General features: G+C 37.3%; 1 protein-coding gene across 1 annotated transcript in view; it reads left to right on the forward strand.

Moving 5' to 3' along the window:
• The first annotated feature begins 497 nt into the window (after positions 1–497).
• Positions 498–13668, forward strand: part of Megf8 (multiple EGF like domains 8) — a 109146-nt gene continuing 95975 nt past the window's right edge. The window contains exons 1-4 of the mRNA XM_071591137.1: positions 498–1146; positions 1284–1447; positions 4942–5312; positions 11680–12222. Of these exons, the coding sequence (XP_071447238.1) occupies positions 852–1146; positions 1284–1447; positions 4942–5312; positions 11680–12222 (1373 nt within the window). The 5' untranslated portion in view covers positions 498–851. The remainder of the gene's footprint in view (positions 1147–1283; positions 1448–4941; positions 5313–11679; positions 12223–13668) is intronic.

The raw sequence follows: 13668 nt of genomic DNA on the forward strand, positions 1-13668 counted from the left end.
AGTCAGAAGAAAGTCCATATTGGTTCAATTTTGTAACTAATTGAGCAGTTTTCTTAGACTACAATTAAAACTAAATGACACATTTTGCCAATATGGCATCTCATTTGAGCGCTAATTTAGTAATAACATTTATTGGGGAAATGAAGACAGGTAACTACATTCCCCGAGTGACTGCATCGTCTCCATTCTGGAATCATTTTTCCAGCGCATTAGCAATGGCACATGATTACATTTGCCATCAAAGTTGAAGAAATTGTTACATTACCTTAAAATTTATTCTCTTTATTTTAATCTAAATGTATACATTAATATCCATCAATGTAATGTATTGTAAACGCAAATTGAGGAATGTTATATATTTCCCGCTGACATTTGAACCATTTTACCTCGAGTCTATCGCAAAGATCGCGATATTTTACAATAGTATCGTAATGGCGTCCAATATGTTGGCGCTACGCTAATCGTTGTTCTCACCTGATAAATTTGAAAACAATGTTGTTTATACGCCCCAGAAACTTCAGATTCAGATCTGTTATTAGGCCGAAAAATTGTAATGATGAATTTTTTATTTTGTATCATTTTTAAAGTAATTGCTTTTTGCTGAGTTATTTGTTTCTCCAATGTATTAGATATGATTGCATTTTTTTGACTGTAGACTTAAAGAACGTTTTCTATTTCACTGTGAGCCACTAATAGGCGTCCGCGAAAAAATGGCCTCAAATGTGACAATTTGAATTATGTTACGAATGCATTTATCGGTTTGAAGAGCAATGGAGTGTATCCTCACATTACTATCATTGTCTTTAGTTCGTAAGTCTTCATGGTAGAATAAAGCTATCGTCACTGCGGAAATGTACTTCTTAGGAGGGCAGGATCGGTGTAAGAGGTGTAAAAATGAATTTTTACAGAAGAAATTACTCAACATTCAGCGTCTTACTTCAAAGAGAATCACTTTGCGCTCTTCCATTTGCCACCTTATTTTGACCTTCGTGTTAAGTTTTCTCGGTATTGTGGGAGGAAGCATTCATGGGTCGAGTCCCTGCGATCGCAGCCGTAAAATATTGACTGACTCCTGGGGTATCATAACAGATGGACCCCCTGGTTCCAATTACACTCAAGATTCACACTGCGAGTGGCTTATTAAAGGTATGACATGTTTTGTTGTGTTACTATCGTGATTTTACCTAGGGATTTATTTCTATAGTACGGGACACTTATTACCTTAAACATATTCTTGGTTATTATTTAAAATATGAATCCATCTACTTTCATGACACTTCCAGCAAACAGTAGCAAACAGTTTATTACTTTGTCGTTTACATCGATGGGAACAGAGTGTTCCTATGACTACATTTTTGTCCATGATGGAGATTCGTTCAATTCGCCCCTACTCGCTAGCTTCAGTGGACGGACAAAGCCTCAAATCACTACTGCAACTTCAGGAGCGGTGAGTTCAGTATTTAATGTAGCAAACACTTCTATTTATCTCCCACCAATCATCTTTTCTCATAATAAAAGAAGAACTGTGTAATACAGTAAGTCAATATAAAATCATATTATTGATATTAATTTATTTCAAGTTTTATATAATTCCGTCATTGATTGAATTTCTTCCTCAGTTCAGGATGTTTCTTCAGGTGTCCTTTGTTTCTTTGCTTTTAAATCATTCCTGTAGTCACTCCTCTCCCAATTCAGGCCCCTCCCATGCCCTCGTGGGTCCTCTCCTGCTAATTCTGAGGGCCCCTTCACTATAAACAGCCTTTTGAGATAGGGTCTCCAGACCTTATCCCGTTATTTAAATATTAAGCCTGCTTAATTGAAATTTAAAGCCCCCATGCCCTATAAGCCTCTTAATAGCCGCCAGTTTTGGCATCGTAAAAAGTTCTTGATATAGGAAAATGCTCATTATGAAGAGGCGGAGTTACGCATTTGCCCCAAACTTTTCCTCACTGTATAAATTCTTTGGCTGTGTTTACTTTTATATTGGTAATATTTAATACTTATTATTGCATTCAAGGTATCTTAGATTTTAAATTATGGGAGCAGAAATTAATAAATTCCCATATGGATGAATAATCAGCTCTAAGGTTAAGTTTTTGAGATATCTTATTTCTATAAATATCCATTCTATTCTGCCAGAGAATCCATGAACAGTATTTCAAGTGTCATCAATTGAGTTCTTAGTTCCATTAGTGTCCATAGTATGTTGTTGAGGATTTAAAAATTGTCTTTGAGGGGTAGGTGTCCATTATGGGGTAGGTGTTCATTTAATTGTTACCATAATTGATGGTTTCTGGCGTAACTTTATGGAACCGATTCATTATAAATAAATGAAAGGACTAACTTTGTAGTTCCACACGAACCGTTCGTGTGGAACTACAAAGTTAGTCCTTTCATTTATTTATAATTGTTACCATTTAATGGAATGTAAATGCTCCTCTATTCTTACTTGACTAGGTACAAATTTAGAAAATACAACCTTTAGCCTTCAACAGCTTCTTGAACAGAGGTCAATGGTGTAGGAGGAGGGTTTACCTCTGGGACTGCTTCAGTAACAAAAATACCAAGTATTCTTGGCATATATGCTTACGCTTGATTTCGTCCAGGCTTCACTCACTAAAGACATATTATAGTTTTATACCATGGGAAATAGCTAGCACATGCTGGGAGAAGCAGATTGATACCAGTTAGGTTATGTTATGGCTGGCAGAGATTTAGAATGTGTTCAACAAATCACACAGCTTCCTGGGTGTGAATCACATTTGGACCATAACTTTGCTGTCATGAAATAGAAAGTAAAATTACAAATGATTATAAGGAGTCGAAGGTAGCCGAATTGGAATCATGAAGTTGTAACCGGAGTAGAAGGAAAGAGTGCCTGGAAAAACTCCATGAATGTCTAAATAAGGACTAGGAGTAAAATGGTTGGGGAATGCTGGGTTGAGCTTAAGAATGGGATAGAAAGAGCAGCAAAAGAAACATTAGGAATGAAAGAGAATTTAGAAATCAATATCCACTGGATGGATGCATGAGGGAGTGGACAACAGAGGAAAATGGATGAATACATAACTAGTATGGAAATAAAGAGAAGTATGTATGGAGAGATAAGCAACAAGCTTATGCAAGAACTAATTAGGAAAAGGAAATATAGCCAAAGTGGAGTGCAAGGATATGGAAAATTTTCAAATACAAGGAAAAGTAGAGGTTCATTATAAGATGTTGAGAGAATTGTCAGGATTTAGCAAAGGAAAAACTATACCTACTTAAAGAGATGAGATAGAGAATTTATTAATAGAGCCACAACAAATACGTGGACTGTGGAAAGAATACACAGAAGAGCTTAATGGTAAAGATATTAGGATGTCAAGTTTATAATAGAAAGAGATTGCTATATTGATGAGGATAGCTTGGCTCCAGGAGTACTTGAAAGGCAGGTAGAAAAGCTATGAGGGAGCACTAAAAGTGCTAAGAGAGGTAAAGTAAAAAAAAGAGTAGTAATAAATAATATTTACGTAGAATTACTTAAAATTTAAGGCATAAATTAAAGGGTGGGATTCTTTGAACTTAAATACAGTATTTATGAAGAAGGAATGTCAAAAGAAGATTTCCATTGATACATTTTGATCCTGATTCTAAAGCAAGTGTAAAGCAGCAGCTTTATGTGAGGACTATAGGATAATAAGTTTAATTTCAACTGCAGCAAAGGTAGTTCCAAGAATCATCCACAGAACTGAAGTATAAAAAAGCTCAATGTATCTTTCCAATAAATTTTTTATTTGGTACAACTAGGTTCAATGCATGGGCATCATCCTCAGGCACAAAGGTACACATACAGGTCGGTTATATATATATATGAGTGGAGGTGAAGAGGGGAAAGAGGTGGTTGGAATTTGTTGAAGTTGGTGGGGATGGTTGAGGGGCTGGGGGCAGTGGGTGATGGTGAGACTGGAGGGTAAGGTCCTAGGAGAGTTTAGGCAGGGGGGGGAGAACAGATGTAGTCAGGAAGGTTCATGGTTAGGGGACGCAAGGCATTTTCTTAAATAAGAGAGTGGTTGCCATCAGAGGGGAATATGTTTGAAAAATAATTTCATTTAGGACAGACCTCTTTCCACTTGTCATATTATCTCAGCTCTTCTAGCTCTCCTAGCTCTTCTAATATGTCCTTGGTACATCTTTTTCAAATAAGGTGTAGGATTTCAGGGATGAAGTGCCACCTGTGTGTCCCTCTCCCAGGAGATGACTCACGAAGTGAGAGTGGGATGGTTTCCGGGGAAGGAAACTTCTCCTGTGCTCCTCCGCTCTTGTTCGGAAGGACCTCCCGGTCTGCTTTACATATGTGGTGTCACAATCAGTACATTTTGACTTGTACACCCCACTTTTTTCTTATCTATCCAGCACGCTTGTCTTTTGTTCTATTAAAAGTATATCTTAGATTGTTTCTATTGTAGTAGGCAACCCTAAATTGGTCCTTTGGAAAGACTTCCTATTTTTAAGCTGGACTATATTGATGATAATGTTCTCTTGGAAAAGTTAAAATTTACTGTAATTTGACAATATTTATTTGCCCTGTAAAAAAATCTATAATGTATTTTATTTTATAATTATTTAATTTATTCTTATTTAATTGAAATGACAATCTGCTCTTTGACACTATTGAAAATCACATTTTTTGGAAAAATTTCAAATCAGGGAAATTTAAATCCAAATATCTTTAGTCACCCCGTAATTGCATTCAGTGAATTATCTTAATTAGGTAGAGAAAAATTAAGAATGTTGTTTCATTTAGGTTATGTTAGTTCCTGTGTTCCTTCTTTAAAATATTAATGGCCATGATTTCCCCCAAAAATTTAAGCAGGAAGAAAATAGACTCATTTTTAAAAACAGTTCAATGTATTGCAATGTGTTTTAGTCACATATTAATGTTCGGAAATCTCTTTCCAGATGCTGATACTATTGTACAGTGATACCAACTATGTTTTAGATGGATTCCAGGCTGAGTATTCAATCACCAACTGCCCACGAAATTGTAGTGGCCATGGAGTCTGTGTTGATAAATTTAAAGATGGAAATTTTAAGTGTAACTGTGGTTTAGAAGATGGCAATGGGCTCAGCATACCATATGGCGGGATAGATTGTTCTCTTAAATTATGTCCAGATAATTGTGGGGTGAGTGAAGGACATGGAATTTGCTCCTTGGCTAATCCTAAGACAGCTCATCAGGTGAAGAAGTATAAGGAAGCAAGGTGTATTTGTAGCAAAGGATATTCAGGAGAGTCATGTAGCTTAGCAAGTACGGATGTGAGTGGAAATAGGTGAGTTGTTGATTTCAGTTATTGATATATTTTATCTCTTAAATTTCAATGAAGTAAGTAGTGATATGCTGCATGATTCGATATTCAATGATAGGTTGTCTGAAATTTTGTTATGAGTATGTTTCTGAAATTCATTATTTTTGTATTTTTCCCTGGGTTATTTATTGGATAAGCTAATTCTTTTAATAGATTTTTATTTGAAAAAAATACTGTTTTAATGTACTCGTAAATAAATTGAAGTTTGAATCTGTTTTAATTCAAGCATAATTTTTAAATTTTATATGCATTTCCATTCCTTTTATATATTTTTGCTAAAGGAAAAAGTATTAATATCAGATTCCAAGAAACTGCAGTAGATGCTGTGACAGTAACTCTTTAATGTAGTAATCTGCTAATATGCATTTCAAAGCAACAATGTCAGAGTGTAAAAATCATTGACCTTGATTGGGATTCGAACCCGGATCCCTTGATGTCGGGCCGAGTGCTTTAGCCAGTTAAGCAATCAAAGTTCCCTCTTACAGAGACGAAGACTATTACAATTTTCCACTTATGTCGTCGTCTCTGTTATTTTGGAAGAGTTCCACCGCATCACCCATGAATCTAATAAAAGTATTAATTCCATAGGTCAAACATGTTTTGCAGTTTTAGATTTTATGTTGCTATGTGGATAACTTTTTTGTGTAAATTTATTACACAAGCTAAAACCAATATGGATCAGGATGTGGCCAGTGCTCTAGATTCTCACCGAGAGGGTTTGAATCCTGGAGACCGCATTTCTTTTTCAGTGGTATTTATATCCCTACTTGGGGGGCTAAGTGAGTATGCTGTCTATTGGATGAGATATTAAGCTGTGGATCCTTTGGTGCCTTTTGTTGACAGCAGGCTAATGCTAACACCAGGTTTCTCTCCACCCTTTCTCCTTTTCCATCCATCCCTAATGGCACCAATAACCTCTTTACATTATAGTTCTTCTGTGCACTCCTTCCATCTCTTTTGAATCTTCTCTGGTTTGGATAATATTTTTCCTGACCTATCTTTGATTATTTGCAACGATATTTCCTTTTTTTTTCCTGACAGTTTTTACCTTCTTGTGCAGCTCACTAATTTCTTCCTATTTCTGTAAACTTTCAACATCCTCACACTGTCTTCCACCATGCCTCATTTGCCCCATTTGTGCCTACCTCAGTTTAATTTTTTTCTCTTTGTGCTTCCTTTTTCCTATCTCTGTGTTTATATTCTTTCATTTTCTTGTCTTGTTTATTATTATAATTATCTCCTCTCTAATCCACGTGTTTCTGTCCTTTTCCTATTTACAATTCCTATGGATTATTTGCTGCTTTTGATTCCCCTTTTATGATATGTATTCATTTTTCTCCGACAGTACTCAGTTCCTCTCCCTCCCTCATGATTTTCTCTGAAGCCTGCTGGTATTCCTTCCTTGCCATTCCAGTTAATGTGTCTACGTACGAGGGTGGTCTCAGAAGTACCCGGCCTGACCTAGGGATGGTGGTAGTTTAAAAAATATCACTCCATTAGAAAGTATGCAATCTATAAAGCATATGTTTAAGTTTGAAGATGCCTTGTTTATTAGTATTTTTTTGTCAGCCATCAATAGTGAACATTTACAGTGAATTTGTGAAAATGGAGAAAATTGGTCTTCTTATGTGATATAATACTTTCATTTGAAAGGCCTCAGCCCAACTAATATTAAAGCTGAACAGGATTCTACTCTGGGTGGGTCTGCTCCTTTGTTTACCACAGATATTGGTTAGCAGAGTTTAACTGAGGCCGTAGGAGCTCTCAAGATGACAAGATGAGCATCACATTGGTCGGCCAAATGAGGTGGCAACTCCAAAAAAGCCGAAGAAAATCAACTAAGTGATACTGGATGATCGGCGACTGAAAGTGCGCAAGCTAGCAGACATAGTGGGCATTTCAAAAAGTGCGGTACATCGCATATTAACTGAAAATTTGGGCATGAGAAAGCTATGTGCAAGATGGGTACTGTGTTTCCACACACTCAAGCAAAATCAGTGTCGTGAAGATGTTTCAATTGAATGTTTAGCAAAGCTTCACTGCAACAAAGCAGAATTTTTGTGGCATTTCATAACCATGGATGAAACGTGAGTCCATTATTGCACACCTGAGACAAAAGAACAAACAAAATAAAGGATTCAAAAGGGAGAACTGGTGATGGCGTCAGTTTTTTGGGATGTGGGTGGGATAATTTTCATTGACTATCTTGAAAAAGGAAAAACTAGGAATGGTGAGTATTATGCGAACTTATTGCAACGTTTGAGCGAAGAAATTAAGTAAAAGCGGTAGCATTTGGCTAAGAAGAAAGTGTTGTTTCATTAAGACAATGTATCAGCTCACAAATCCATTAGTGCTATGGCTAAAATTCATGAATTACAGTTTCAATTGCTATCTCATGCACCCTATTCACCAGATTTAGTGCCCTCGGATAATTTTCTGTTCACAAACTTGAAAAAATGGCTCGGTGGTGAAAGATTTTCCAACTGTGAAGAAGTGATGTTGACAGTTAATGGCTATTTTGAGGAGCAAGATGGTTCTTACTGTAAAATGGGCATCAGAATTATTGGAAATCGCTGGGAAGTGGATAGAGCTGAAAGGAAATTATGTTGAATAATAAATACATTTTTTTCAAAATTGTTGTATTTTCTGTTTAGGGTTGGGTACTTCTGGCATTACCCTCGTACCATTTCCAAATACGTCTTCCCTGCCTTATCTTTTTGAATTGGACACTATAACTTCTTAAGTACTAAATCGTGATTAGAGTCAGCACATGCTCCCAGGAAACTGTAAATTGATCATACTGTTCCTAAATCTCTGCCTAACCATAATGTAATCTGACTGAAAACTTCCTGAATCTCCTGATATTTTCCATGTATACCTATACCTTTTTTGGTGTCCAAACCAAGTGTTGTTGATGATTAACGCCAGTCTACTGCAGATCTGTAATGCTTTCTTCCTAATCGGTAGCCCTGTACCTCAGTACCATCTTTTTTTTTTTTTACGAGGGTCATCCGGAAAGTAGTACCCGTTCGTGAAATAAAAAGACAAAAGTAAATATTAACAAACATAAAAAATTTTATTTGAAAGAGGATACTTTAAACTACTTCTCAACATAATCTCCAAGCAAATGAAGGCATTTGTCATTACGTGTGACAAGTTTCTGTATTCCTGCTGCATAGTCCTTCGCCGCCAGCTCATTGAGATACAGGGTCACTCCTTCTTTAAGTTCTTCATCGCTGTCAAATCTTTTTCCTGCCAAAAAGTCTTTAAGCTTTGTAAAGAGATGAAAATCTGAAGGGGCCAAGTCCGGGCTATACGGTGGATGGTCGATCGTTCCTCACGAATTCGTCAACTGAGCTCACCAGTTGGTCTGTAATGACAGACGGTCTCTCCGAACGCTCATCGTCGTGTGTGTTCCCCCTCCCCATGTTGAAGTTGCGACACCACCGCCGAACAGACGACTCGTCCATTACATTGTCTCCATACACCTCCTTTAATTGGCGATGAATATCACATGGGCGAACGTTTCTTGCATTGAGGAATTTAATCACTGCCCTCACTTCACAACTGGCGGCGTTCTGAATTTTTTTAAACATTGTAAACAATCACAGAAACAACACAGGCAATGCTAGCGTCACGCAACTTGGCTCAGAGAAGGCAGACAAGCCACTGAAGCTATCTGACCTCGTCCAGCGGCTACTCGCGTCGTCAGCACTTAATGCGGCACGAACGGGTACTACTTTCCGGATGACCCTCGTATTTGCCTACAATAAAGTGCCAATTGTAGATGTTTTCCTCAAGGAACACGTACAATTATGTCTACTACCTGATCTTTAATCCTGTTGACTTCTTCCTCCCTACGATTGCTTGGTGGTATAGTGACCTAGTTAATTGGTTCAGCTTATGCTTCTACTTATAAGATTCTATCAGTTGCTTGCTTATGTTTACTATGCTTTTTCCTATGTTTTGGTTCGATATTGTTGCTATCTCTCACTTCCCTTCCGCTGTATGTTACTCTGCAAGGTTTGTATAAAAAGTATCAGGAAACGTTTTGGAGAAATAGATTTTTATCAGATATTGCTACAATGCCTCATAATTCTTCAAAGTACATGATTGAGCATCGACACAAATTTTCCGGTGGCTTTTTTACAACTTGAAGGCACCCTAGTAGGTGGATTCTGGAAGGTCCTTGAAGTTATGTGTGCAAGCTTCTTTGATAGCACTAAGGGTCCTATGGTGGTGTCCTTTGAGGGAGGATTTTGCTAATAGTAATGGGAATTAAACTGCTGGTGCCAAGTCGGGACATTAAGAGGGTTAGGGAATCATCACATTGTCGTCGCAGTAGGCCTTTGTAAGCAGACACTAGACTCTGCTCTTGGTTGACAGTCAAGACCTTTGGGACGAGTTTACCACAGATCATTCCAATCGCCAATTTTACGATCTGCAATCATTTGCACCCTTAACCAACACATCGCGACGTCTGAATTCAGCCCTTCTTGCAAAAGTTATGCGTTGTCTTCGGTTCTTGGCGTCGACAGCCGTCCAGCCCAGGGCTCGTCCTCCACACTCTCTCGGCCATTTTTGAAGAGCTTGTGCCACTTAAAAAGTGTAGTTTGTGTCATGCTTTCATCCTTGAAGATTTGACAAATCATGCCCAATCTCTTTGCATTGGATTTCTCCAGTGTTATACAACATTTTTTGGTGTGCCTGCTGTTCAACCGTTTGCTGTATTTTACCATTTGCATCGAGTCACTCAACAGGGGTCCACTAAAAACATGGTCTAGCCTGAAAGAGCGCTTGCAGACGATTGGTGCTTGGCTGGTGTTGAAGTTTAGACCCCCCGCCACTGAGCCTGCATGGTACAAGCATGCTGCGACAAACAGTCACGTCAGGAAAAAATTGTCCCCAATACTTTTTATCCATACCATGCATAACTATTACTTCAGTAATCCCTATCATGTTTCCACCTCACCTTGCCCAGCCCTGAAACATCAATATTTCATCTCTCAATTTCTTGCTTTATATTTTATAATTTTCCTGTCCTCAACATTGTCCTAACATTCCAAGTTCCTATTCTAACAAATTAAGTCCTTATTTGTGTCTTCTGTGATGCTGCTGTTGCTTTTGCATTGTAAGGCTTTTGTGAGATGACAACTGTGTAAGCTTTGCCTCTTCAGCTGCTTGGCATGGCTAATTGGGCCAAGTCCCAAATGAGTCCAAGTGCCAGGACTCATTTTCATCATAAAATCAAATCCATCCTTGAAGTCGTGGTATAAGTAATTGAGGTGTTTGCCAGTTGCCTTCATCAATATTGTATTTCATGTGACATAATCACTCAATGGCCTCTCCACTGGGATCAGATGCCTCACAGAACCAATCTGGTATGGGATACCCTGCCTGGAGCAAGTATCACTGCTCCCACCAGCACAACTCTTAGAGGTCATCAGAATGCAGAAGCCCTTCCAACACTTCAAGATTGTATTCCATAGGGAGGGATGATGATATGTTGAATGAATATCATGGCTTATAATTTGATTTAAGACATTTGGGATAAGAATTCTGCATTCTCGGGTTTCACCACGTCGTTGTTTGATTCTGACAACAGTTTCGCGGAAGTTGCATTCGGCGTCTTCAGGTCGAAGATGAGGGACTCGGAATTTTGCCACCCTTATATAAGTGGTCCCGTCTAGTGGCTGCTCGCTGATTGGTCCGTGTCCGGAGAACTCTCTTCCACGTGTTGTGGAGATGGTAGCCTTCATCTCTGTTAATGTTCTCTAGGTTTTTTGTGATCTCAAGTGCCTCTCTAATTAATTGTGGGTGAAACCCAAGAATGCAGAATTCTTCAAACCTCCACCGCGAAAACCTACGCAGCCTTATGCATTTGGGATAAGTCTACTTAAAATTATGTCAAAATAGAAGGGCTCATTGCATAATGTGGATATCATTATTATTGTAGTTAATTATGGTTTAATTCTCTCACTCTAATTATTAATATTTTTGCAAAACTGATTGAATTAAATCTTCAATTATTATTAGTTAAAAGTATGTATAAAATATTAATGGCTGCTGTTTGAAAAGTGTCATTTATGTTGCATTCCATGCTTGTTAACATGTATGAAATGCATTCTAGCTTTCCAAACATTTTAATGGAACAAAATCCATATCATATATAAACACACCCAATGGTTGGTTTGATAGGTGATGTGGAGTTCACCCAATGCTTTCACATATGGTATATGTATGCAAAAATTTATGCAATATTATGTTACTCTCTAATTTGTGCAGTTCATGGATTTTATATTTTGCATTCATCTCCTTTATCCTTACACAGGTGGCATTGGCTGTCTCGATCTCGAGGTCCTCATGTGGCTGCCCATTCAGCTGTGTATATTGGAGGAAAAGTGGACTCACTGTTTGTTTTTGGTGGTTTTGATCTCAATAAAGTATCTGGTCAGTTGTGGGTGTATCATTTTTATGACAGTCGTTGGGAGTTGATTGATGGTATTTCTGAGGAGGATGATAAAGGAAGAAGGGAAGAAGATACGAGTGAAGAAGTACTTAACCTTAGTCAGCCAATCAATGTAGGACATAGTTCTTCACCTCATGGAATCTCACCTATATTATCCCGTGAATTGACATTTTCGGTGACGAGTAATTCAACTGTAAGTATTCGTGCCAAAACTAGAGTTGAGCGGATGGCAAATAAGGAGAATGGTTTTAAAGTCAGTGATCATGCTGCAATTGATCGAGGGGAGTTAAAAACGGATAAAGAAGTGGAAGGGGCTAGCAGAGCTCCATTAACTTCAGAAGAAGAAAATAAACACAAAGAAGAGCATGTGAGACCTGCACCAAGATATGGGCATGCTGCTTGCAGGTAGGTCATTGTGGTAGTAATCATCATTTTTGTTTCATAGCTGAGAGAAATCTGCAGCTGATGGAGTTTTATAATATTTTACTCATTAACTTAATGTCTTAATTAAACAAAGAGGAAAAATGTAATGTTTTGAAAAATATTTAATTTCAAAGGGTTAAGTTATGGCTTTATTGACATGTGATCATTTAAATTTTCTTGTCAAATTCATCATAGTAGAATTATGGAGATGGGCAAATTTAATTTTTTACTTAGGATGGCTTCATTGCTCTTGAAGATAGTCGTTCCTGTGCATTATTTAATGTAATTATTAGGATGTTGGCTGTAAACTATTCTTAACATTTTATTGTATATTTTAATGAATTTGCATTATTTCCATAGTATTATTTTATTGTTACTATATCTATTAAAACTTTTAGTGGCCATCATTGGTGATTGCATAGTGGGATACCACAAGCATCATGTATCATTTACTAGTGATTATAAATTAAAAATTAGGTTAATCAATGGATAGGGAAACTGGTTATTAGGGTAATCTATCTATACAAAGTCTTCAATACTTTTTGAGTTTTCTTTTTTAACTTTAATTGTCTAAAACTGCCTTACTGCGTGGTGGGTCTCGATGTGCCCTCTTTGTAGTCTCATTTTACTCCTCATTTCTGGTAATTATTGTATACTACTTATATATTTTATAATGTAACAGAAAGAAAAAAGATGTGGACAGCTTTCAATAATATGCAAGCCAATCACAGAACTAATAAGTCCTTATGAGCGCAAAAGAAGCATATGGTTGCAGCATTAAAATTGCACCAGTTTGTCTACTTTACTTGATATTTTCTTCAATTGCCATTTGAAGACCAATTAGAGTGTTTTTTGACTGCCACCGTTTACCGACCTGCTATGGCCAACAATTAGTGGCACAAATGTTGAGATAAAAAAATTGAGTTCATAGTGTTGATAACCTCTACCTCTCATGGAAAGGTATATCTAAAACTGAAGGGGGTTGACAGAATTTCTTTCCTGAATATCATAATGATTCTCTGTGCCCACCACATATCTGTGATGCATTGTCAATCCAGTATTTTGTCAGAAAAAGTAGGTTACAGAACAGTCCTCTTTCATTACATTTCCATAAATAATATGGCGGTTATTTTTATTAATTCTTCTTCAGAACATGGTCCAGACTTAGGCAGTTTAATATGCGCACTTACCTTTTTTCTTAGTAAGATACCCATCAATGCTCCTGTTACAGCTAGAAACTACCACCTTTCCCAGAAATTAATTGAAAGGGGATAATGTTTATATTGTTTATATCCTTAAGAGATATAGGTTGTGCTATTAACTAACTAAAATGGTAAGACCCATGGGAAACAAAAGAGCCATTAAAAGCATTTGCTCTCAGGAATTATGAATGGGCAAGCACAGATTTTGGAAAGTTGTATGTTTGGC

Source organism: Hetaerina americana, unplaced genomic scaffold (genome assembly GCF_022747635.1).
Source record: "Hetaerina americana unplaced genomic scaffold, ioHetAmer1.1.p SCAF_1, whole genome shotgun sequence".
NCBI classification, from domain to species: Eukaryota; Metazoa; Arthropoda; class Insecta; order Odonata; family Calopterygidae; genus Hetaerina; species Hetaerina americana.